At 54.1% G+C, this 24832-nt stretch overlaps 8 protein-coding genes across 8 annotated transcripts in view, besides 12 other annotated features; all 8 read left to right on the forward strand.

Moving 5' to 3' along the window:
- The first annotated feature begins 315 nt into the window (after positions 1 to 315).
- Positions 316 to 373: a microsatellite.
- Positions 374 to 733: 360 nt separating this feature from the next.
- TraAM80_03019 (putative inositol/phosphatidylinositol phosphatase) lies at positions 734 to 3088 on the forward strand (the record flags this gene model as incomplete). The annotated part of the gene is made up of 1 exon (XM_029380002.1): positions 734 to 3088. The coding sequence occupies one exon, from the start codon at positions 734 to 736 to the stop codon at positions 3086 to 3088; it is 2355 nt and encodes a 784-aa protein (XP_029240135.1).
- A 200-nt stretch (positions 3089 to 3288) lies between these two features.
- Positions 3289 to 3624, forward strand: TraAM80_03020 (60S acidic ribosomal protein P2; the record flags this gene model as incomplete). Its single annotated transcript, XM_029380003.1, has 1 exon — positions 3289 to 3624. One exon carries the CDS (start codon positions 3289 to 3291, stop codon positions 3622 to 3624), a length of 336 nt encoding a protein of 111 aa, XP_029240136.1.
- Positions 3625 to 3742: 118 nt separating this feature from the next.
- Positions 3743 to 3790: a microsatellite.
- A 157-nt stretch (positions 3791 to 3947) lies between these two features.
- Positions 3948 to 3986: a microsatellite.
- Positions 3987 to 4157: 171 nt separating this feature from the next.
- Positions 4158 to 4175: a microsatellite.
- Positions 4176 to 4442: 267 nt separating this feature from the next.
- Positions 4443 to 4472: a microsatellite.
- A 115-nt stretch (positions 4473 to 4587) lies between these two features.
- TraAM80_03021 (putative protein kinase) lies at positions 4588 to 10101 on the forward strand (the record flags this gene model as incomplete). Its single annotated transcript, XM_029380004.1, has 1 exon — positions 4588 to 10101. The coding sequence occupies one exon, from the start codon at positions 4588 to 4590 to the stop codon at positions 10099 to 10101; it is 5514 nt and encodes a 1837-aa protein (XP_029240137.1).
- Positions 10102 to 10267: 166 nt separating this feature from the next.
- Positions 10268 to 10336: a microsatellite.
- A 32-nt stretch (positions 10337 to 10368) lies between these two features.
- Positions 10369 to 10423: a microsatellite.
- A 4-nt stretch (positions 10424 to 10427) lies between these two features.
- Positions 10428 to 10495: a microsatellite.
- Positions 10496 to 10918: 423 nt separating this feature from the next.
- TraAM80_03022 (cyclic nucleotide-binding protein) lies at positions 10919 to 13837 on the forward strand (the record flags this gene model as incomplete). The annotated part of the gene is made up of 1 exon (XM_029380005.1): positions 10919 to 13837. The coding sequence occupies one exon, from the start codon at positions 10919 to 10921 to the stop codon at positions 13835 to 13837; it is 2919 nt and encodes a 972-aa protein (XP_029240138.1).
- Positions 13838 to 14042: 205 nt separating this feature from the next.
- Positions 14043 to 14063: a microsatellite.
- A 386-nt stretch (positions 14064 to 14449) lies between these two features.
- On the forward strand, positions 14450 to 20743 carry TraAM80_03023 (uncharacterized protein; the record flags this gene model as incomplete). Its single annotated transcript, XM_029380006.1, has 1 exon — positions 14450 to 20743. One exon carries the CDS (start codon positions 14450 to 14452, stop codon positions 20741 to 20743), a length of 6294 nt encoding a protein of 2097 aa, XP_029240139.1.
- Positions 20744 to 21144: 401 nt separating this feature from the next.
- TraAM80_03024 (transcription factor IIB) lies at positions 21145 to 22215 on the forward strand (the record flags this gene model as incomplete). The annotated part of the gene is made up of 1 exon (XM_029380007.1): positions 21145 to 22215. The coding sequence occupies one exon, from the start codon at positions 21145 to 21147 to the stop codon at positions 22213 to 22215; it is 1071 nt and encodes a 356-aa protein (XP_029240140.1).
- Positions 22216 to 22321: 106 nt separating this feature from the next.
- Positions 22322 to 22354: a microsatellite.
- A 213-nt stretch (positions 22355 to 22567) lies between these two features.
- Positions 22568 to 23872, forward strand: TraAM80_03025 (nucleosome assembly protein-like protein; the record flags this gene model as incomplete). Its single annotated transcript, XM_029380008.1, has 1 exon — positions 22568 to 23872. The coding sequence occupies one exon, from the start codon at positions 22568 to 22570 to the stop codon at positions 23870 to 23872; it is 1305 nt and encodes a 434-aa protein (XP_029240141.1).
- A 501-nt stretch (positions 23873 to 24373) lies between these two features.
- Positions 24374 to 24399: a microsatellite.
- Positions 24400 to 24515: 116 nt separating this feature from the next.
- Positions 24516 to 24543: a microsatellite.
- Positions 24544 to 24825: 282 nt separating this feature from the next.
- TraAM80_03026 (tryparedoxin peroxidase) overlaps positions 24826 to 24832 on the forward strand; it is a gene marked incomplete at both ends in the record, with an annotated part of 525 nt that continues 518 nt past the window's right edge. The window contains one exon of the mRNA XM_029380009.1: positions 24826 to 24832. This exon is cut by the window's right edge and continues 518 nt beyond it. Coding sequence (XP_029240142.1) covers positions 24826 to 24832 — 7 coding nt within the window.

Raw genomic sequence — 24832 nt, forward strand, 5'->3', positions numbered from 1 at the left:
AAAATAATTTAAATGATAAAAGAAAGACGCTATGGCATTCTCGTGACCGCCGCTGCTTTCATTGTCACACTCATCACCCTCTGCCCTGCCAGTGTAGGGAGCAGCCGAAGAACGAGGTTGTAGACGAGTGGATGGCGTGTGTAGGAATAGCCAAATGAGCAGGCGCGGGCTTTGCCACTCGCAGGTCTCTGTTCAGCGGTGGGAGAGTTGCAATTCAATTGTTCATATGCAGCTTCTCACTAGGATTTTGTGGAACGTATTTGGTTCCAGCATAATAGCAATAACACACTTTTAATGTAAGTCGTCATTACGTACTTTTTTTTTTTTTTTTTTCTTCTTTGATGTTTTTTGTTTGTTTTTTTTTTTTTTTTTTAAAAATTATATATATTCCTCATGTTGGTGGGTGCCAGCGCGGGCTCTACATGCTGCAATAGACGTACTGCAAGTGTATCATCTTTCAATGTATTTGGTACATTGAGGCTCCATTCACACGGATATCGCATTCACTTTTTCCTGTGATTGCTGCACTACCTGATGCTCCCTCTTTTGGCTTGCTTGCACATTTTACGTGTGCCACTTGCGGTGCACGACGCATTCAGGGGATTGGGGTTGGCTGCGGCCACAGTAGTAAGAGGGTCGATCAGTGGTGGGGAAGCATTATCAGGGCGGGGGAGAGCTACAGAAGTGCGCCGAGATCCTGCAAGTGAAAAAAAAAAACAAGGAATACAAAACAATGGTAGCGATTATTCCAGGCCTCCCTGCAGCCTTTGATGTGGAGCATGATCGCATGGAAGATGTTTTTGCCTCTGTAAAGAGCCGTGCTGTTGGCAAGGATGGCAACCCACTCTCACCGGAGGAGGCATGGGTACAGCAGGAGCTGCAGCACTATGAGAATCTATACACAGAGCAGCAGGAGCTTATGGTCTGCCTTGTCACGTTCAACGTGGCCTGCAAGAAGCCACCCGCAAACTTGTCCACCCTCATCTCACTGAAAATGGCGGAGGACGCCAACAGGCCCGTGGATCTCGTCATGGTAAGCCTTCAGGAGGTTGACATGGGGGCATCCGCCATGTTAAAGGAGGAAACTGAGGCGGCAACACCGTGGATTATGGGGTTGCACGCCGCGGTAGGCGCAGACCTTCATACGGTAAGCAACAAGCCATATTACGCCTTTCCACCTAAGCAACTTGTTGGTCTCCTGTTATGCGTCTACCTACGACGTCAGCTACTTCCCCACATGCAAGACATGTCGCTTATGACAGTTGCGACAGGAGCACTGGGTAGCATGGGAAATAAAGGTGCCATTGGTTTGCGCTTTGTGTTGTACCGCACAAGTCTATGTCTTATAAACGTACACTTAGCTGCAGGACACAACAACGTCCTGAAACGTAATGCAGATGCGAGTACTATATTTGAGTGCATGGATTTTAATGCGCAGAAGCGGCAGGCGTTGGTTGCTGCTATAGGGGACGGGTATATTCCGCCTGAGTACATGGATCAAAGCCCGGAACTGCGTCCGCATGATCATGATATCGTCATCGTCGCTGGGGACCTTAACTACCGGGTGAACCTGAGTTACGAGGAGGCGGTAGAACTGTCTCTGCGCCGCGATGTCACACGGCTGCTGATGCACGATGAACTGGTCTCAGAGTTAGCCAATTCGCACTCACCGTGGTGGGGGTTCATGGATCTCACACCGACGTTTCCCCCAACTTACCGCTATGACATTGGGATGAATGTCTACGACACGAGTGAGAAGCAGCGTGTCCCAAGCTACACGGATCGTATTGTTACATGGACAAAACGCAAGTCCCACCAGAAGCTGATTTGTGTGGAAAGTCTGCAGGCAATAGTAGATATTGTCAGTAGTGACCACAAACCCGTACAGGCGCTGCTGCGGCTTCCGATACGTTGCGAGGTTGAGGAAAAGAAAAAGAGTGTTACGCAATCCCTGCGAGACCGCATCACACAGGTGGGATTGGACCGTTCTAGCAGCGCAAAGACGAGTATAACCCCTGCCGTACTGGACTTTGGGGTTCAAAAGTTTTACGATTGCGGGGCCCGAAATGTATTGACCATCAGTAACGCGGGGGACTGCGTGGCCCTGGTAAAGGTGTTCCGGCAGCGTAATCAGGATGTCAGTGAGGGGGCGTGGCTGCGGGTGTACCCAAGCAACTTCTCCATCCTCCCTGGGGAGACAAAGGAGGTGGTGGTGGAGTGCCAACTGCACCCGCGCTGCATGTGGTGGATGAGTCGTTGGCGTCCGTTTGAAGGTCATGGTCAACTGAACCTTTCATCCATGCTGTTGGTGTTTGTCAGTCAGGGGCCTGTGCACCTGGTGGAGTGCAAAAGTACAATTCTGCCGAGCGTATACGGTAACAGCCTGGAGAACATCTCACTTTTAGGGAATGAAGTGTGTATCACCGCCTATGGGCTCAAAGAAGACTTGGAACAGCTGCGCAAGGTGGTTCGACCGCAGTTACCGAAGGAACTTTGGTTTCTTAGCGAGGCTATTTACGAGCGTGGGGCGCGCCACCCAGATCTCTTCACCGAGAACGGATCTGCAGAGGCCTGCACAGCAATTATGCAACATCTTGACACCCGCTGTGAACCGCTGCCTGCCGAGTTTGACATTCAGTCTGTGGCTACCTGCTTTATTACCTTTCTTCAGTCGCTGCAGGAGCCGGTGGTGCCGTTTGCGTTGTACGCGGCGGCCATTGCGGCCGGGAAGGCGGGAGGCAGAGCACCCCTTGTGTTTGTGCAGCAACAACTTCCCCCGCAGCATGCCAACGTTTGGATCTACGTGTGCGCTTTGCTTGCTTTCCTGTTGCGGCCTGTGAATGCCCGCGGCAATCAGCTCACTCCTAGGATTGTGGCGAAGCTCTTTAGTGATGTGTTGCTTGTGCGACCAGGCGTCCTGAACCGTGCCACCTCTGGAAACCGAGCGGGGTCTCAAAAGGACATTGTCCCACCACCTCAGGGCGTTGTCACCTCGCAGTCGCTGCGTCAGCAACTACAGCAGGAGAAGGAGCATGCGATGAGCCTCATCGAGTATTTCCTTATGCCGCCTCCAGAGGCGCTACGGTAATGGGTTTTTGAATTCATGTGGTGGTGGTGTTACTGCTATTGGTCGCTTCGGCTTGGTGTGACTAGACTGATACCTGACGTTTTCCCAATAGCGGATTTTATTCTATGTTTGCTTCTGATATTTTCTTCTTTTTTTTTTTGGTGGTGGGGGGTGGTCTTGCTACACTTGCAGCTAAGAAGTCTTTTCGCGCTACACCAGCCATGTCCATGAAGTACCTCGCCGCATACGCTCTTGCATCGCTGAGCAAGCCGACACCAAGCGCTGCCGATGTGGAGGAAATCTGCAAAGCCTGCGCTATCCCAGTTGAGAGGGAGTCCCTTGCATTTGTCCTGGAATCCATCGCTGGCCGCAGCGTTGCCACCCTCGTGGCGGAGGGTGCGGCGAAGATGAGCGCCGCCGCCGTTTCCGCTGCTCCTGCTGGCGCTGGTGCCGCCGCTGCCGCCGCCGGCGGTGCAGCCCCCGCTGCTGCCGCTGAGGCCAAGAAGGAAGAAGAGGAGGAGGAGGATGATGACATGGGCTTCGGTCTCTTCGACTAAGTGCAGTGGCATGCGACGCGTTGTACCTGCAACGTGCGTCTTCTTTGCACGCAACAGCAACAACGGACACTTTGGCTGTTAGCGTTCGGGGGCGTGAATGACTGGAAGGCATAATGCAGTTTGACTGCTTCGTTCTTTGTTTATTTGTTTTTTGCTTTTTTTTTTTATCATTTACAAAATAATCTATTCCGTTCCTTCTACCCGCATCCGCCCGCTTCCCGAGGCAGCCGCCAGCGAAGTCGCTGCGAGGGTGGGGGAAGGCGCTTTTTGTGCGGTTGTTTCTCCTGTACTGTGGACCAGCATGTGCTCTCGCAGCTAGCATGTTTCTTTTTTTTTTTTTTATTTCTTCTCTTTTTGTTTTTGAGTTCACCGCTGTTGCCTCTCCTCTTCGCTAGAGATTCTCACCGTTCGTTGAGTGAGGGGCACACACGCACACGTACACGTACACGTACGAGGAAAGGAGAAAAAAAAAAGAGAAAAGAAAATCCGAAGACGTGTTTCCCGCATTGAGTGCAATTATACACACGTGTGTGTATATATATATATATATACTTCGACACGCGTATTGAATTACTTGTCGGTGCTTTGAGGGGACATTTACTCCCCCATTTGCGGGGGGAGGGGGGAATTGTAGTGTTGCCACTTTTTTTTTGTTCAGGAGAGAAGTGACGGAGGCAGCTCGAACGGAACGGCAAACGTTTTGGGAGAAACACGTAGCACGGAGGGGGGGGGAAAGGGGGTGAGAAGAAGAATAAAAAGTCAGCAGAAACGAAAAGAAACGAGGGCATTAACGAATTTTGCGACGCTCGCTGGTGATAACATACACACACACACAAACACATACAGACGTGTATAGTGTGAAGGGGGTGGGAGGAAGGGGGGGAGAGTACACTTCGTATTTGGGTCTAGTATCGTTCGTAGGACGGGGATTTCAGGCCTCTCGCTTAGCGTGGTGGGGACGCAATGTGGCGTGCCTCTCTCCACTCTTCAGAAGCGATAGGCAGCGAATCGGAACCATCCCTGCCGGAGTTTGATGCCATCATCGCGACGCCGCAGGGAACCATCGAAGGCCTACGGAGGCACATCCGGTGCCTTGTGGGCGCCGTCGAGAAGGAGAGCTCGCTGGTGGCGGTGATTCAACTTCTCGAGGCGGAGCGGCAAGGGCTGTCGGATCCCTCCACCACCGCCGAAATCCGCAGCGGCGAGAACAACATTCTCTCGTCTGCCTCCTCAGCGGTGGCGAAGCTCTCGCTCAACTGCGAGTCACGACTCCCCTCTGTGAGCGGGTTCACCACCACCCCTGTTAACAGCAAGTTCAATTCTGTAAACCCGGGGGAGCGATCCCTGCTACTGCAGCAACAACAGATGGGAGAGGCCGCGGCGGCTGAGAACGTGAACAGTGTCGCAAACCGCGTCGAGGAGGGCAAAATGGAGGGGGCGATGAAGGAAACTGCCGCCCCGGAGGGACCTTTTTCATTGTCCCCACAGCCGTCTTCTCCCGAATGCAGGAGGGAGTCACAGGTTAACCACGGCCGGCGCGCGGCGGTGTCGGCGGAGTCCCTGCCGCTGAACGCCATACAAGGCTACCGCCCGCCGGTCGTGCCAAAGTCTCCTGAGGAGGAGTGCGTCGTCCGGGCCGGTGTCATGTCGTGTCACCTTTTCAGTAACATGGACATCAAGGATCAGACCATCATTGTTCACGCGTTAAGGCGGGAAACCTTCCCTGCTGGGACAGACATTCTGAAGCAGGATGGGCCTTCCGTGGAAAAGTTGTTTCTTCTCACGCGCGGCTCATGCGAGGTGATTAAAAAAGGCAAAATGGTGCACACGCTGCTTGAGGGTAGCACGTTTGGCGAGATGGAGATGATGTATAATCTTCCCACCTGCGTGGCAACCGTTCGAAGCGTGACCAACTGTGTTCTCTATACACTTGATCAGTTCACCTACCAGCATATTGTACTTGCTGTCTCGCTGCATAAGCGGAGTAAGTATGAGGCGCTGCTGCGCAATGTAAAATTTCTTAGTGCCTTTTCAAATTATGATCGCATGCAAATCGCTGAGGCTATTGTGACAAAAACATATTATCAGGACGACTACATCATACGATTTGGGGAAGCGGGTAGGTGGCTACACCTTATTGTGGAGGGCGAGGTGTCGGTTGTGGCCCGAGATCGCGGCAAGAAGCGGGAGATTCTGCGGCTTTGCGAGGGCGACGTGATAGGGGAGTTGGAGTTTTTGTTTAACGAACTCGCTGTGGCGGATGTTATTGCGACTTCGCGACAGGTCACGACAGGCCAAATTAAACGCAAGCACTTTGAATTGATTACAGGCCCCATTCAGGACCACCTGAAGGAGTACGTTGCCACCAGCGGCAAGTACACGCACTACCTTGGCGAGGCAAATGCGCAAATCAAGGCCGAGTTAAGTGTACTGGCGAAACGCTCCAAGCGCATGGCCAGCAAGGCAGAGCGGGAGAATACGCTGCTGGATCAGGTGGATGCGTGCGGCGAGATTGTGCTCCCTGTACCAAAGAAAAAAGTCTTTTCTATGGAAAAGGGTATTGGTGTGGACCGAATAAATGGTACAGCGGTATATATCGAGGGTGCCGTCAACAATCCAGAGGCGGAACCATCCTCAGCGCATGTGCTGTTTCGCTTCCCATTGATGCCACTGCACGAAAACTTGTTGGCGATGATTGCTCTCTGCGAAGATGGATCCATCCTGCTTTGGAACGAGATGATGGTACGCCTCACAGGCTACACCGCGGAGGAAGCCATTGGTCAACATGTATGCTCCTTCCTTTTGGAGACGAAGGATCAAAAGGCAATGCATGAAGCTATTTGTGGTGCACGACGCTATGCAGGCGATACTGAGGCTTTTTTTGACGAAAAAAGCTGTGGGGATCGTCAGGTCTACACCTTCGCCCGAATGGACGGCATAACCAAGGTGAAGCTTAAACTTGGCGTTGTACCCCCCATTGTCTCTCACGGCAAAGACGCCGCGGAAATTGTGTTGGTTGTTGGCGAGGAACAGAGCTTTGAATCGCAGCAGGTACTTGATAAGTCGCAGCTTTTGATCGACCAGATCAGTGGCGTCTTGCGCGATGGCGAGTGCAGCTATGAAGATCGTCTGCATCGTGTTGCGACGGTGCTTAGTGGTTTTGACGTTACCTGCCGTGCGATGATGGCCTCAACGGTGAATGTGCGGGAGGTGAACATCCGGCAGATGATTGGGCAGGTGATTATGGACTACGGTACCCAATGTGTCTCCAGCGGGGTGGCTGTCCGTCAACGCTTTGAGGGGCTTTACGCCGAGAATGCGTACCTTAACGCCAAGGCTTTGCCGGAATGCTTACGGTATGCGATGAGTAACTGCGCTCAGCACCTTAACAGGGCGCAGGTGACAATTACCGTGCGGCCCACAGAGAGTAACGGCACAGAGTTTCTGGAGATTGAGTTTCATGACGACGGCCCTGGGTTTCCCGTGGAACTCCTGGACGACTTTCACGACGGGTATGTGACTGAAGCGACGAGACACCTTTACCGCGTGCAGGAGGCCATGGCGCGGCAGGGTGGAACTATGCTCATCGAGTCTATGCCTGGCAACACGACTGTGTTATTTATAGTCCCTTTTGTTCCTGCACAAGAGAAACTGGGTGGCACCTTGGTGCATCACGTACAGGCGCTCGATACCTCGATGAGTCTGACCCATCCGGATAGTGGTACGCAGGGGAGCGGGACCCCCTCCGTGGGAAGTTTCAGTATTACGAGCGGCAGGCACCTTCACGTTGGAAAGCGGACATTTACCACGGTGGTTGTGGAAGATGTTCCGGCGCATCGAAACATGCTATGCAGGTTTCTCTGGGAACGCAAGCATGCCGTCCTCCCTGCCTACAACCTTGACGATATTGAGCAGTTGGTTGCTGTGGTGGATATTCTTTTCATTGATCCACATCAGTCTATATTTGGGGAAGGCAACAACGCGCTTGACCCCATCACCCTGTTGCGTGAAAAGGCACGGCGCATGGCGGTTGTGGTCACTGGTGTGGACATGGACAGGGCCAGCACAAAGGCGTACCAAACAGCCGGGTTCCTGACGCTTAAAAAGCCATGCAATCCTATACAGGCCCTGCATTGCATTCGCAAGGCGGAGGAAATGATTTTGCAGTACAAACTAGAGGCTGAACGTATAGCGCAGACGCGTGAGACACTTTCAAAGAACAGTCGTGGGGCATGGCAACGCGGAAAGCTACTCGGGAAGGGCATGTTTGGTAAGGTGTATGAGGCAACAGAGGTGTTAACAGGCGGCAAGATGGCTGTGAAGGAGATGAAGCTGGGACGACGTAATCTCCAGATTGACCAGTTTGTGAATGAGGTTTCAGCCATGTGTAATCTGCGGCACCCAAATATTATTCATTATTTTTACTGTGAGGAGAATAAAGGGGAAAACGTGATTCGTGTCTTTATGGAGTATGCTGCCGGTGGAAATTTACAGCAGCTGTTAAAGGCTAAGGGGAAGTTAGACTTCAAGGAGTATCAATCCCTCCTACGTGATGTGGTGGAAGGCGTGGCATATATTCACTCCATGAATTATGTTCATGGAGACTTGAAGACGGCGAACGTGCTACTAAGTGCGGAGGGAAGAGGAAAAATTGGTGATTTTGGTACCGCGCGGCGTGTTCAGGAAGGTGAATTGTTGTACAAGATGCAAGGCAGCCCTCTTTACATGTCGCCAGAGTGCTTGTCTGCGAGCGATAGAGACGAGGATGGGGTTCTTATTGGTTACAGTTTTCCAAGTGACATCTGGTCCCTTGGATGCATAGCGTTAGAAATGGCAACAAATAAACCACCCTTTTCGCACCTGAGAAACATCACCGGTCCTGCAGGACTGCTGGCGTACGTCACGAATCTCCACGACACGCCTGACCTTTCCCCATTGTTCGATGGCCCTCCGAGTGTGGTGGAGTTTGTCTCCGCGTGTCTTAACCCGGATTCGTCTAAGCGAGCCACGGCAGGTCAGTTGCTACACATGACCATTTTTAGTGAGGCCACGAATGAGGACATGAAGTCTGCCTTAAAGGCTTTGAAGCGTGCCCAGCTGCTTCAGGTGCTGAATAACTTTGTAGCATTTGAGGAGCCGGAGGATTTGGAGCGTCGCAGATCCCAGCAACTCTGCCGCTGCCACAGGCGGCGGCAGGCTGATTTTTGTGACTCCTGCTTTGGTGGTGACGACTCCACGGTAGACGAGGGTGCAAAAGAGGAAGGGGAAGACGACGACAGTGACCAAATGAAGGCAGGAGACGCCGCCAGGGCGACAGCACATCTCAGTCTGACCCCCGTCTCCAAAGTCCGTCACGACGACGGCGACGAGTCCCACCCCGCGCGTCGCTCCCATACAAAGTCCGGAAGTGTGATGCGAAGTCCGCTCCGCGTTGACGAGGATGCCTTTTTTGCCTCCTCCACCTCCCCCTCACCCGCTTCGTCGGGCGAAAAAGGGGAGGCGGAGGAACGGGAGGGTGGAGACAGCGGGAAGACCGACGTCATCGTTACGGCATCGAGGGAAAAGAGGGTATCGACTTGTCCGCGCTCCTCCACGTTGGGGCCGCTGCGGGATGATTTTCTTTCAACATTTACACCAACAGTGGACTCTTTTGCACTTGACAACCGCTACATCGCCTTTATGGGGTGCAGCATCGACAACCCGAGGACTGGTGCCGCCGGGGACTCGGTCTTGCAGGAGGCTCCGCTCCAGAGTCCCGGAACGTTACCAGTACGGCCGCCGCAGAGGCGGGAGTCCCACGCCCGCCACCCTCATAACGACAGCAGTTTTATGCGAAGGGGATTCACTCAGCTGCTGGAGCTAACGTATCGGCGGTTCTCGTCATCCAGGTACTCTACCCGGCAGCCATCGAAACTGGGGATGAAGAACATGTTTTTGGTGGAGGATCTGCAAGCGGTTTCAGAGGAAGTGAGCCCGAATGCATTGTCTTCCCACGCACGCATGCTTCCCACACGTTCACACCATTCGAGTCGTCACGGGAGCACCCCACGGCAACGTCGATTTGCCGTTGCACCTCACTTGAAGTCACCCTCGCCAGCGTCACCCATGCGGGGAACAGAAGAAAATACGCGATTTGTGCCGTCCTCTGGCACCGTGGTGGAGGTTGGCCCATACCCGTTATCACCAGACTCCCCTGTAGCTCGCAAGGGAGTCGTTTCGCTCGGTAAAGAGCTGGTGTCGATGCTCCGCACCGTATTGGGGCTGCTGGAGCGAATGAAAAAGGTCAGGCCAAGGGAGAGGGAGGCGTCTGGACGGTTGCTTCCTCGACAGGCGACAGGCGATTTCTTACCGCCGAAGAGTTCGGAGTGCCAAGAGGATGAGGTTGACATCGCCGACAGCGCAATGGTGATTCGCGAATTGGTGGGGCGTGTTGAGAGGGAATTTGTGAGTTTAAAATCCCAAACTGGTGTGGAGTGAGTCTGTCCGTGCACGTGCGTTTGCGAGGGGATGCGGGGTTGAATGCTTCTGTCAACTGCTTGCGCTCGCTTGAAGTGTCCGTGGTATTTGTCTGGCGAAGTACCGCAGCACATGCACGTAAAAAAAAAACGACGGAAATAAATTCGTTTATGCCTTTTATTTGGAATTTTTTTGTTTTTCTATTTTTTTGTTTTTCTTCTTTGTTTGTTTGTTTGTTTTTGTGCTTCTGTGTGTTATAGCGGAACTGTAGTTCTCTCGCTTCCTCTCATATATATATATATATGTATATGTATAATATATATACATATTTACATACATACATTACCCTCTCGCTCTCTTTATATATATTACCCTCTCGCTCTCTTCATATATATTACCCTCTCGCTCTCTCCCTTTGTAAATGTTGGGGGAGTGGGGGGGGAGAGATTGCACCGCTGAGGATGCGTTCCGCATGCACCTCTCGCGCAGACTGTCTGTCTGTCTTAATTTGCGCACTTTTTTTTTCTTCTTTTATGGGGGGTCGTCAAGAAAACACCCAGAGAGGGAGAGAGAGAAATACCCCCGGGCGGCAACATCGCAATCAGCGAGGAGGAAAAGAGGAAAATGAAATGAAACACTAGGGGGCGGTGTTTGTCGTTTAAACTATCTTTGTTCGCTTGAGATTTCGTCAGTGTTGGACTGTGTTTTCCTTCTATTTTCTCATTACCACCACCACCACTACTACTGTGTTCTGCTGGTTTATTTTTGGCACGTTAAAGCATTCACATTTGCGACTGCCGTGTCGAAGAAACTACACTTAGAGACCGCAGGAGTAGGTATGTCAAAAATCTGCGTCCCGCTTAGCGAGGAGCTGCTGGCCAGCACAACGGAGTGTTTGGCCACGACGCCTGGCGCAGAGAACGCCGAGAGCAGGACTGGATCGACGTACACGGCAATAATGGGGTCCACCCCCAGCGAGGCCGGGGGAGGGCGGCCCAAGTGCGTCGTTGCCCGCGTCATTGAAGACGTCGTGCGCCCCTTGAGGAACGTTCGCGTGCTTTCGCACAAAAAATTCTGGCATGGGGATGAGTCGCCTGAGACGTCTAGCTCCTGCATGAACTGTCACACGGAGCAAAGTGGGGAGGTGTGCCGCAGCTTGGTGCCTGGCCCGGTTATCGCCAAGGAACTGCCCGCCCACGACGAGGAGATTATCTCCTTCCTGCAAAACACGGAGCACTTGTACCTGCTGCGGCGGGAAGAGATGCGAGAGGCGGCGCGTGCCTCGCTGCGCCGTGAATACCTGCCGGGGGAGGTTGTGCTTCCAGAGGGTGGGCACGCACTGCATGTGTACGCCGTCGTTTGTGGGGAGGTGGAGGTGTTTGACCCCAACAAGGGCGACGCGGCGACTCAGTACGCCTGGACGCGCGCCCAACCCGTGCCTCATCAACAGGGGAAAATGAAAAAAAATTGGTCCTGCACTGCCGACGGTGAATGTAACTTCTTGGATCCAGCCAGTGACGATGAGGAAGTGAGCAAGATGTGGGTGCCGCAACAATCCGAGTGGTTATTCGGGTCGTCGTCGTCTCAGGAGGAGTACAAGTTCATGACACACTGCGGCAGGGTGAAACCCGGGATGGTGTTTGGCCTGGAGCTCTGCGTCCTCGGCGACGCCTCTCCCCTGCGCTACGTCACCGGCCAGGCCACAGACCGAACTGTACTGGCGTTGATTCCCTCCCCTTTGGTGCAGCAGCTGCTGGAGCGAAACCGGTACTTCGCCCAGAGCGTGGGACGGCGCGTAAGTGAGGGAGATGTGTTTATTCCTGTTCGTGAGTTCTGCCGCTACGTCTTTATGCCCTCGGCGGCGATGAACGAGTACCTTCCTCTGTGGACGATTCTCGATTGCTACACAAAGATTGAGAATGTTATCCACACAAAGCTGAAAAGCAACAAAATAGACACAGCAGCGTGGAGCTACGCATTGAAGCGTCTACCAGAGAATGTCACCACAACTTTCTTCTTTAACCTTGTATTGGGGCTTCCGCCATTTGTCGCGACGCGAATGCGTGAGGAGGCGAAGAAGGCGGACGCCCGTCACTTCTTAAAGGATGGAAAGCATAAAGTCCATACAAACAGGACTGCCGTTACTTACATCCGAACCAAGGAACGCCGCCGCTGCACGTGGCATTTAGGTATGGAGGGCAAGGTTCTTGTGCTGCTGCGTGACGGCTACACAGATCTACTCGACTTTATATCCATGTTGTGCGTGCACATCATTGAAAGTAACAAGCTTCGGGGTCGTGTGCAGGGAATGGTGCATCCACCAGCCATTGACGTCTTGGACGAGTATCTGCAAAATCGTGAGGTTGATGAGAGTGCTGGAATCGTGCGTGATAACGCTTCCGAGTTGGAACGCGTGCGGGATGTGTTGAGGCATTTACCCTTAACAGAAGAGGAACAGAAAGGGCTTTTGGATGTTTGGCAAACGGACTGTCTTGTCAAAATCTATGAAATAATGATGCATCGAGAGGAGTTTAGCGTCCGTGTGGATCCAAGTGTTTCCCGAAGGTTTCAGACAAATCCTTTTGTGGAGTGGGCCCTTAATTTACGTGCCTGTATCATGCAGAAGATGGGGATGGAGCGTTATTGGGCCCCACCAGAGGATCTTTGCATTGACATTGTCAGCAGCAACACACACTGTATCAAGAACCTGCTGTCCAGCTTCCACCGCAAGCATCACCATGTTATTGAGGAGTATGCAAGGCATGATAAACGGCTCGGGCCACTGGAAAACTGGCACACATTGGAGGATGCGTTGTATGCCTCAACCAAAGGAGTCCTCTCCACTGATCGAACAGACCTTAGAGAGGAGTATGCCAAAGCCCTTGAAGAGAGTGGCATCATGGTACTTGCTGACACCGCTATGACAGGACTTCAGGTGGACATCATCCCTGTGCATGCACTAAACTTTGAAACTGTCGACTCTCTCATTCGGGACTTCCTGAAGAAACACTTTAGTGACCCAAAGCAGTCGAATTCCACAAACTGGTCGCAAGTTTGTAAGCCGCGGACCTCGAGTAAAATGAGTACGGATAGTGTTTCATCTTCTGATTCACAATGTAGTCAAACTAATCATAGCCGCTTAGATCGGCACTTTATTATCAACATGGACTTTGCCTTTGGAGCTCAGGCTGAAGGTATTTGTAGAGCTATCTTCAGCGTATTTGGGCATCGGATTCGAAGCGTAAATGTGATTGGGAAAGCTGGTGGTTTTGTTGGGAAACGTGGTGACATTCAGCTTCCCAAAGAGGTGCTTATGTCCAAGTCTGGCCTTCTTGTGGAGGATCCGCAGGACGAGTTACGTCGTTGCCGCAATCAAGGGCTCACAGCAGAGCGTCTACAACAGCTGGCAGGTCCAAATGTGTCAGTCCATGAGGGGCGACTTCTCACGATTGCAGGTACGATGCTACAAAACGTGCGAATGTTGAAGTTCTACAAGCGTATTTGGGGTTGTGTGGGAGCTGAAATGGAAGGGTCGTATTTTGCGCGTGCACTTGAGGATTTCTACCGCCAAGGCATCGCCAACCGAGCGTTGGAGACACGCTTTGCGTACTACACGAGTGACTTGCCTCTGGTTAGCTGCACCCCAAATGGCGTTGCAAGTGCCTCTCTCTCCGCCCCCATGGCGCCGGCCGAGGGGGTTCCACCACTCTACGCTATTGTGCGGGGTATTCTGGAAAATATCCTCCTCCCCGGCTGAAAGTGTGGGTGGAGGGGGCGAGGGACGAAGGGCTTTTGCTGTGTCGTCGTTGCCGTTGCTTCCTCTTAAAGAGGGGAATTGGGACTTTGGGGCGTTTGCAAGAAAATGTGGGAGAAAGAGGTTGGGGGGGGGGGGGGGGAAGAGACCTGGGGGGAGTAGTCTGTGTGTGTGTGTGCGTGGGATGGCAACTACAATCCCGTTGTTTTATATATATATATATATATATCTGGGAGTTAATTGTGCACAAACCGTTTTTTTTTTTTTTACAGCGGTGTGGTGTGTGTGTTTTGCATTTGCAATGTTTTTGGTGTGTTTGTTTCCTGCGTGGACGTTGCTGTCCCCTTTCCCCTCCCACTGTCGGTGCGTGGATGCCTCTCGTCACATGCGTCCTAACACCACCACCTCTTTTCATCCTCCTTTTGCGTGTGTCAGTTTCTTTGGGGCCCACTCTGTCTGCGTCTGGCGTCGTGAGTGAGTCCAGCGAAAGGAATCAACGATAGCGAAGAAGGGCTGTGGCGGCGTAGGTGGATCTATTTCGCTAAGGTTTTTTATTTGCTATTATTTATTTTTTTGCATTTCTTAGCTGGTGGTCTCCGCGGGGTTTGTCTCTAAATGGCGCTGCTGCATCATCGGTGGTACGACGCCGACCTCACCGCGGTGACGGAAAGCGGCAGCAGCCTCCGCGAGACCCGCATGTCGTGGTCTCACACGGACCCGGCCATGGAGGAGACAGTGGTGGTTCTGCTGCTTACCGCACATGCGGCCCTCAAGGAGCCGGCGGACGGCGACGGTACTCTCTACGCGCTTAAGGTCATCCTCTTCACCACAGCCGCCGCAGACACCCACACCGAACACGTTGCTGGTGCGGAGACATCAAGGCAAGAGGTGCACAACGCGGTCTTTGAGCTACACGCGCCGTTGGATGTCTCCGTTGTGAAAGGGACAAGTGGACTTGTCTTCGTCTCAACGCGGCAATTCTTCTTTCATGCCACTGCCGGGGGAACGTCACTGGACCGCTTTATCTTTCTTCCCGTCGAGAAGACGTGGGAGCGGCAGCGTCACGCACTGCAACCGTTACATGCTGTTGAACCCGTTCGTCGAGTTCTCACAGAGGCGAGTGGCGACAACCAACCGCAACTCCTCCTGGTGGCCAGGACTGGAGCCTCACCAGCGACACCGTCTCCCAGCGGGGACGATAGCGTGGACCTGCTGGTGGTGGCGTCAAGGCAGGCGAGTGCTGCAAGGAGCTCAAAGGGACGGCTGCGCATGGCGGCGGCTACAAGTCGAAAAGCCTCCGCCTCGGACTCGCAGACTGCACCATTGTACACCTTCGTGTTGGTGATGCTGCGGTGTACCGTTCATGCAGAGCGGGTGGCGGGAGCAAAATGGGAGTTGTTACACTTGTTTGTGGACCGTGAAGTGCCCTTTCGGCAGCAACGGTGCATTGGTGAGGTGGAGGCGTGGGCCACTGGTGATATGCGATCTGGCGACAATGCGATTTGTCCGGGGCAATGCACTTGGTGCTACGTGCATTCTCCAAATGTTGTGGCTGAGGAAGGAGGAAAGCATGCAAACGAGGAGGTTACGGGAACGAGCAGGATAGGTGGCATTGTTGTTGCCCTTGTACCACAACCATCCAGTGTGGTTGCTGTGGTTTGCGCCGGATTTGATGCGGAGAGTCAGGCCTATCGTCTTGGTTTTGTGGCCACTCCGACCACCGGGAGTAGCAGTGTGCTGCAGCATTCCGTAGAGGACACTGAGAGCCCTGAAGAGACGCTCTGGAGTCTTTCAGAGGACACCCACACGGTGCAGATGATGCTTGTGGGTGCACCAACGGTTTCCTTGCGTGGGTCAGAGGTGGACACCAGGAGAACCACACCACGCCGCCTGGACCAACACGTCCGTGGAGGCAGAAGTAATTATGGTACCAGCCGTACTACTAGTGGTGGGGATTGGATGCGGCAGGCAGGCTTGTCCAGCGTGCTGCAATTCTTCGTGGACTTTCTTGATGACGGAATTCGTGGAGTCTCTGCTGGCCCTAAGGTTGTTAACCAAGGCGCTCAGGGTTTGTATTTTGTTTCGAGCGCACCATGGTCAACGATTCGGCACGGTCGCTTTCCCATACCACGCAGTGTCTGCTGGATGGACACAGCACCGCTGCCCATTGGAAAGGCGCTTACCTCCATGGTCTTGTTTCCTGCCAGCGATGGTGCGGAAAAAGGCTACAGCGACATGGCAGTCATGGGTCCCACCATGGGTGATGAAGATGCCACCTCGTGGTGCCACATGCTGCCCACCTCCATTGCATCCTCGCTCCCTGTGGCATCTAGAAATGGGGCGCTTCGCTGCTTCCTTGGCGTCAATGTGCTGTTAAAGAAGACACGTCTGACGTATGTAGTTGAAATAAACGCAGTGACACAGGCGTCCGCTGATCAGAGGGAAAATCACCCCACTGCGTGGCTGTACACACAGCCGCAACGTGGGAGGGATGCTCCTGATGAAAACACTGAGGAAGAGGAGGAGGAGGAGGAAAGACTGGCGAGGTGTCTTGCTCGCTATGCCGCCATGCAAAGCACTGGTCCATCAACAGTGGATGGCCTCCGTACGACAGTGTTGCAGGACGCTCTGTTCAACAGCACGGTTCCCGAGGCTGTGCTGTATGAGGCATGGCGAAGCGTGGCGATGGGACGCTGTGCCGCTGCAACCATGTCCGTTTGTGAGAATGTTGCACGCTGTACGGAGGTGGATCTTACTCAGGAAGTGTGTGATTTGGCTAACAGGCTTCGACGTTTTCTCCTGACTCTTCTCGTGGAACTGGATTGGATGACGCACGCCGACAACGAACTCCTTCGCGAGGTTACGTTGCTCCTGCTAGGGGCTGTCGACACAGGAAAGACATCTCCGGACCGTCGCGAGCCGTCATTGCGCGATAGTACTTTGTTTGTTCCCCATCTTACTCCAAACGAACGGTGCACCATGCATTGGCTGCTACACCACAGTGAGCTGTGGCCACCGCTGGCAGCAATGCTCTTTGCTTGGGTGAATCAGGGCAGAAGCCGTGATGAAGACGAAACAGAAATTCTTCTCGAGGATGTCATTCAAACGTGGGAGGAGATAGATGCGTGTAAAACCGACAGGTGCTGTGCGTTTGAGGATCTCTTAAGCCGTCTGCGTGCGTCGCAGGACGCCTTCAAATATCAAAATGCCCTGGTGATTCTCTTACGCGGTAATCTCTCCCTGCATGAGACTGCCTCGCTTGCGGTATGGAACAATGTCGCTTTGCGAGATCCTTCGATCCTTTTTTTGCAGCTTCTCTTGGAGGTGGCTGTGGCGTGTAAGGATGCCACCGCCGCAGAAGCCTCCATCTCCAGCCTGGATTTAAGTCAAATCGTGATGTCTGTCGTGCAGGCACGGTTTCTGTCCGCTGACACGCTTGCAGCACTTCTGCAACTCATGCATGAGTGGAACTTCAGCTCCCTTGAGGATTGGCCGCTTGCCACGATGTCGGGTGGCTTGCCGGTGGTGTATCTTATTTGTCACCTTAGCACCGCTGATGGCAGCGAGGCGGCGCGTGAGTCACACCGTCCCATTGCACAGGCGGCGCAGGTGCTGCTTTGGTTATGTGGGGATTGTGTGGAACGGGCGGCGGTGGTGCTGAACGCGTTGTCTGCTGCGAGGGTCCCGCTCCTGGCGCTCTGTTTTGCGGAGGGTGACGGACAACATCACTTTGGGGTGCCTGAGGTCCCACTTAACGGCAGTGGTTTTGTAAGTGGCGTTGGCGGCAACACCAGTCGGGCGCTGCATCATATTTTGGCGTGCTCCACGGTATCTGTCTTGACAGGCGCCCTCGCCGAGCCTGGCGGCCGCGGTCCTACCGGTGACACCAGCAGTGAGGCGTTTGCCTGCCTCTTATGGACGCTTGTGCTGGAAGGTGATGAGGCGGCCGCCTTCAATCCCTCTCTTTTGCAGAAGCTTCATCAGGCACTAGTTGCCAGCCACAGCGTAACGCAGTCTAAGAAAGTTTCCAGTGCCACACTGTTGGACTTTCTTCGGCCTGTCTTTCTTTCAACCCTTCCGCGCCTATTTGCTGCGGTGGTAAATCAACACGAAACGGTGGGGGGCGCACTCGCAGCCACTGTGGCGTCGCTGACGGCATCAGGCGTTACTGCACTGGGACCACCGCTGGGCGAGACGGAGAGCATTCAGCATGTCTGGCTGGCGACGCTGCGGGAGTTGGGGCGGCTGCTTCAGTTGCATGTCGAAGACAGTCGTGAGGTTCGATGTCTCTCACTGCTTTTCAAAGCCTTTGAGGCGTCGTCCGCCACGCTGCTGGCAGAATCTCGCGGCGAGAGTAAGGCGTCAAACGCTGATCTTTTTTTCACTTTTTCCCCCGCAGAAATGTTTTTTTTGTCGCTGCAGATACTCTCCAATGAGCCGGCCCGCTTTGTGATTGCCGCAGAGGTTATGCGGCGACGTCTTGGTCCGTATCTTCTGCATGAAATGGAGATGGCGATACGACGTGCCGGCGAGGTTGCGCTGGGGATAGACACCGTCGGGGCCGCTGAGGCTTCCAACACAGAGGTGCTGTGGTGGGACAGCAAAGCGTACTTGAACAACGTGGCGGAGAACCTTGCACTAGTCATCGCTGCCTTTGAAAACACAGCACCGCTCTACGCCCACGCGCTGCTGCTTCTCTTCCTGGACGAGTCTCTGACCGTGATGGCGGACGCTGCACAACGACTAGGAGGAGCGGACGGGGCTAGGACGCTTTCTATGAAGGTGCAGAGTGAAATGCTGCAATGCACTCGTCACGTGGCGCTCTCCCGCTGGGCGAAGCTGCATCTGCAGGAGAAGAAACTTATTGCCCGCGTGCTCTCACGTCACCTCTCTCTTCCTGACCAGGAGCAGGCTGAGGGGGATCTATACCAGGAGAACGATGTCCATCACCGCGTTGTCGCAGATATGGCCCGTATGAAAGAGGCCTTGCAGCAGAGGACTATAAATGCGGCCTTGTTGAGGGCCGTTAGAAGGAATGCCTGCCGAGTTTTGCCAGGTGTACAGAGCACAATCCATAGTGAGGCCCAGAATGATGGGGGAGACGAAACTTGGATCTCTTTGGAAGACATCACACTTCTTCTTAAGGAAGAGATTTATGTACGGCAGTGTTTACAGCGACAGTTAATGCGGGCACATGACGCCTTTGTCAGTAGTGACGTCTTCCGTGGTGTGCTGGGGACGTTGTATTTGGCGCTGCGGGAGGAGCAGCGTCGGCGTGTGTTTGTTGTCTTTGTGCGTGAACAGCATGACATTATCTTGACTTTTGCGTCTGCTGCACTCGTGGTGATGAATGAGGCATGTCGACGGGGGGGGCGTGTGCTGCAGCGGAATGCGCTGGAGCATTTTCAACGTCAGATTCGCTATCTTTTTATGCAGGAACGTGAGTCACGGTCTGCAGTGGAGGCTGTCTGTGTTGTGGAGCGTAAGCTACTCTTTGATCTCTCAAGCCAGCAGTGTGCCATGTCCGACGCTGAGAGCACAATGCGCCTTCGCCTAGTGGAGGTGGAGGAGGTGCGGCGTGATGCCTGCTACGAGCTCTTTGCGAAGGAGGAGATGGCGGCGCAGCGGCGGTGCGAAGCAAGGCTGGAGGAGGAGGCGTGGCGCGAGGAGGAGGCGCAGTGGGCGCTGGAGCTGCAAAGACGTCAAGCAGACGAGGACGGGGCCGGGGGCGGGGAGGCGGAGGCTGCCGCGGCGATGCGGAAACCGCCAAACGCCTACCTGCGGTGGAAGCAGCAGCAACTCGCCGCGGCGGAGGCGAAGTCACCGGCGGTTTTGCCGCAGCCGTCGTCTTCGTCTTCGTCGCGCGGCGCGGTACCGGTGCTGCCTGTTGCGGCATTGCCGCCCGCAAGTGCACTGGCCCCACTTCTCCTAACGGGCGATACCCCAGCGACATCTGCAGAGGATGTCGGGCACCGCGCACTGTTGGACGCCTCCGAATCTATTTTTACTGCCTTTTCACGACTGCAGAAGCAAATTATATCCACCGTGGCCCCACCACCTGCCACGAGCGTCAAAAATAATGCCTCCGCCGCACTGGTCACAGCCATTGTTCCTGTACAACAGGAACGAAATCCGACAGAAGGAGGGCGAACAGAAATCTGCATGGGAAATGTATCCAAGGCATCTCCTACGTTGCCGTCATACGTTTTGCAGATGTCTTCACCCATCACAGTGAGGGAGGAGGAGTGGGAAGACGCAGTTGAGGATGCCTTGCCTTCCTCAACCCAAGCTGGAAACGCAGATCACATGGTGAAAAAAGATCAGGACACCCTGGATGTGCCTCCAAAGGCCCACGATGATAACAGCAGACGACTTCGGCAGCGAGCATTGGCAGCGACGGGTAAACGGCGTGCCCCACGACAACGGCGTCTTGGCGAGGTGGTCTGCCTAGATAAAACGTCTGAGAAAACGGCGGAGGTGGGGATTGCGCGCGATGAAGCGAAACTGCATGAAAAGAAACCAGAGCCGCCGGGAGCCAGCAGCGTTGTCAGGGGAGACGCTGCACTGTGCGCCGTGGCGGGGAAGGAGGTGTCGCCGTCGGTGGAGAAAGCCAAGCCGGCTTCTGCATCTGTTGGTCCGCCCGACATCGATCAAACTCAGGAAACGCAAACGTGTGATGCCCCTGCAGAAGGCGACGACGTCCGTACGATGAAGTTGAATGCTGAGATGCCGGGTACGTTGAAGGGGGCGGAGGAAGAGGAAGGTCAAGAAGAAGCAGTCACACTGGCCCTGTGCTTCGAGTCGTCATTGGCTCTACAGACAGAGGAGGGTGCAACTCGTTATGCGCTCGGCGGGGAAGAGCGAGTGGCACGAGCCTTTTTATTCCGCTACTTTGCCCTGGAGGCGTAGCCGTGTCGAATCCGCTTTGCTTCATTTTCCTGGCGCGCCGTGAAACGCACAGGCGACGAACAACAGAAGTGGGGGGGGGGAACGTACTGACGGAGCGGATATGCTGGAGGGAATTTTTCATGGAGGTCATGTGGCACCGCGGCATGGATACCGCTGTTGACGTTGTTGTTTTGTCATCGCCTGCGTCATTTCCAATGCTGTCACCAGCGGCTCCTCCTGTTGTTGTTGATTTGTCCACCGTCACTGTAGGCGTCGTCCCTGTTGTTTTCTTCTTTTTGTGTGTAGCGAGAAGCTGCCAGTGGCAGCCCACCGACTGAGCAAGCACAGCGCATACGGCTGTCACCCCAGATACCAAAAGGGAAAAAGGATAAGGAACGCACTAGGAAGCTGCGGAAGGCACAATGGCAACGACAGCAGACTTCGTGGGGAGGAACTGCCCCCACTGCGGCGCCATCGACAGCCTGGAGACGGACGATGCACTTGGTGAAGTGGCGTGCACGGAGTGTGCCCTCGTGGTGGCGATGGGGCTTGAGGAGAACGCCCTCACGCGGTACAACAAGGACGCCACGTATGATGATGTTGACAAGCATCGAGAGCGTGAAGACGCGATGGCGTCCACGCTTCATGCTCTTGCCGCGTCTGCGTCGACAACGGGGCCATCTGGCAGGGATGTGTTGCCCAAAGTCGCACTCCACCCGGCTATGCTCAACTGCATCCGCAGCCTGCAGAAGAAGTCTGCGGTGCCAGAGCAGGTGATTGCTCGCGCTGTGAATATTGCGAAGCGGTTTGTTGCTGGTCGACGGGCACGGGGCCAGCGGGTGGAGAAGCAGCAGGAGGTTGCAGCGGCCTGCTTCATGATTGCAGCAGAACAGATGAGCCACCCCGTGCCTATGCTGGAGCTGCGCCACCTTGACCCCGCGATTGGCAATGTCGAGTACCGGCGGGCAGAAATCGTTAAAGAGACCCGCATGGAAGAGGAAGAGCTTCAGCTGAAGGCGGTCTACATCGACAACCTCCTCACTGTCTACCTCCGCAAGCTTGGCCTCCAACTGTCCCTCTACATGCCGCGCTGCAAGCGGATTCTGGAGGCGTTGCAGCAGGTCGATGCCCTCCGCAGCGCGGGGGTTGTGGATAAAATTATCATGGCGTTGCTGCTTGTACTCACCTCGCCGAGGTTTGAGGGGGAGGGAAATCCCTCCCCGCCCACCGCCCGAAGCAGCGGGGTTGGTGGTGGCACCGAGACTGTCTACGCTAACTTCGCTGCCAAAGCTCACTTGGATGTCGGCAAGGTAAAGAGAGTGATGCAGGCCGCCACACAAAACTTGCAGGCGATTGTGGAGGCGTTTGCTGCTGTGACGCCTTCTGCGAGTAGTGCACACACCACGGAGAAGAAGAAGAGGACTGATGATGATAACAGCGAGAATAACATGATGGCGCTCACGACCAAACGCATGAAGCTGGAAAACTCCTAGCAACTCATGAAGCGGTATCACTATATTTCTATCTCTTTTGCCTGGCAGTTGTGCTTTTTGATTTGGTTTTGTTTTATTGGTCTTTAAAGTGCGTTTGATCCCGTCATGTGTGTGTGTATGTGTGTGTGTGTGTGTGTGTTGCCTTTTCACAGCTCTTTCGTTGCACCGGTGTTGATGCTGTCACATAGTTTGCTCCAACGTCATTCCTTATTTATGTTATTTTATCCCTCCCTTCTTCCCACTACACACACGCGTGCGTGTATTTGTTTGCCACGCACTTACTGCCCGTAGTTAAGGTAGAAAAAGGGACACGTAAGGGGCGAGGAAGGAAGTCACGACGAAGCATTAAGTTATGCCAAAATTCGTTGACCCGGTGCACCTCCATCAAAAAGAGCATGAAGACCACGAAGAGGAGGACGAGGAAGACTTTGACCTGGTCGCCGCGATGAATGAGATGACGATGCACGAGCGCCGCCGGGCGTATGCACTGAAGGGTCTGCTGAATGACTACAGGAACGTCCATGCAAAGTTCCGCGAGGAGCTCGCATCTCTGCAGGTGGAGCACCTGCACACCACCCAGCAACTGCACAACGTGCGCGCGGAGATCGTACGCGGGCTGCGTGACGTGACCGACGACGAGATCGCCGCGCTGACGGTAACAGCGATCTCTGGTGTGCAGGAGATCCCCTCCGACGATGAGGACGACAAACAGGAGAAGGGCAAGGCTCAGTCGCGGGGAGCGGCAGCGGGTAGTGCAGGCAACACCGCAGCGCCGACCAAGTCGGTGAAGGTGGTGACCCTGCAGGAAGAAAAGGGTCGTCTTGAGACCGCGGCCGCCGCCGCAGATGGAGGCATTCCGGACTTCTGGCTGACAGCCTTATGCAACGCGGAGACGATTGAGTCCATGATCACCGAACGCGACCGTCACGCCCTGAGCTTCCTGCAGGACATTACAACGGAGTACATCGAAGACGATCCGCAGAAGGGTTTCCGTCTGAACTTTCACTTTGCACCCAACGAGTATTTTTCAAACACGGTGCTAAGCAAGACGTACCGCTTGACATTTGACGAGGATAGCGGGGAGTTTGAGGTGGACTCTATGAAAGCCACCCCAGTGGAATGGAAGTCGGCGGAGAAGAATCTCACCGTCATTCTAAAGAAGAAGAAGCAGCGGCACAAGACGAGCAAAAGCATCCGTGTGGTGACACGCGAGGAGAAGTGCCCATCGTTCTTCACCTTCTTTACGGACCCACTCGGGGACGACGACGACGAGGAGGAGGAGGAGGCTAGTCAGAGTGCAGAGGCGGGCAAGAAGAAGCATAAGGAGGAGGAGGAGGATGACGACGACGAAGAGGAAGAGGAGGCAGAGGCCGAACTGCACATTGAGGTAGGGCACTTGCTGATGGAGGAGATTGTGCCAAAGGCCGCCATGTTCTACACAGGGAAGTCAGTGGACCAGACGGCACTGGCGCTACAGAGCCAACTGAATATCCAGTTTCTCGACGACGACGACGACGACGAGGACGAGGACGAAGAGGAGAAGGAGGAGGACAAGAAGATTGGCAACACCCACGGCAAACGGCGGCACACCACTCAACACCGTGGCGGCGGCGGCGGCGGCGGCGGCAAAGAGGAGCAGCAGTGCAAGCAACAGTAGGGGCACATGCGGGTGGTGGAAGCGGGAGGGTACTTTTTCTTGTTGTTGTTTTCCGTTGTTGTGCCGTTGTCGCGGTCGTCCGCGCCACCTCTCTGAAGTTTGCCGCCGCCGCGTTGCATGTGTGTCACGTGTGCGTCTGCGGGGTGCAGGGAGACGCGCGGAAAAACGGGGTTTCTCCCCGCACATGAATCAGATCAACACCGTCACGGCCACGCCCCTGCGAGAGCCTCCTGCCAATGGCATCTGCGTAACTGCTGACCACTGGGCGGAGGGGGTGGAAAGGTGTTTCAACGGCAGGAGAACAAAAGAGACGTCAACAGCAAAAGGTAGAAGAACCACAAGAGAAAAAAACAAAGTGAAAAATGAGACTCTGCAGGCATGACGCCATGTTTGTCGTTTATTTTGTGCACTCACCCTCTTTTCTCCCTCCACACGCACATACACCGTAAATAAAAGGCGAGTGCGGCGCGTAATTATAGTAAGCAACAGAGGGGAGAAGAAAAAGAAAAAACAAACAAACAAACAAAGAGGTCAGTGGAAGATAAAAAAAAAAATGGAGAACCTCACATAAATGCATAAGAACAGAAGTGGATGCCAAAGTTAAGAAGAACGGGAGACGGGAACAGGAGAAATGAAACAAAAAATAATAGTATATATATATATATATACATGAAGGAAGAGGAAATGAGGGAGGAATGCACGCCGCACTGACGGAGTCCGCTCCACTTCGCTCTTCCCTCCCTGTGGCTTCTCTGCTTCCCGTGTTGAATAACCTGCAGACCACCGCAACAGCAAGATTCTCCACCATTGCGTGGGCCAAGCGGTTTCACACGTGTGCGCCTGTGCCTCTCTCCCACCATGATTGGGGGCTGAGAGGCCGATGCACGCCGCTGTAGCTCTCTTTCTTATTTGCCTTTGTTTATCACGCCTTCTCTTTTCGCTACGTATCTGCAATGTGTC

This window comes from Trypanosoma rangeli (genome assembly GCF_003719475.1).
Source record: "Trypanosoma rangeli strain AM80 chromosome Unknown Tra_15.4_contig_00074, whole genome shotgun sequence".
NCBI lineage: Eukaryota > Euglenozoa > Kinetoplastea > Trypanosomatida > Trypanosomatidae > Trypanosoma > Trypanosoma rangeli.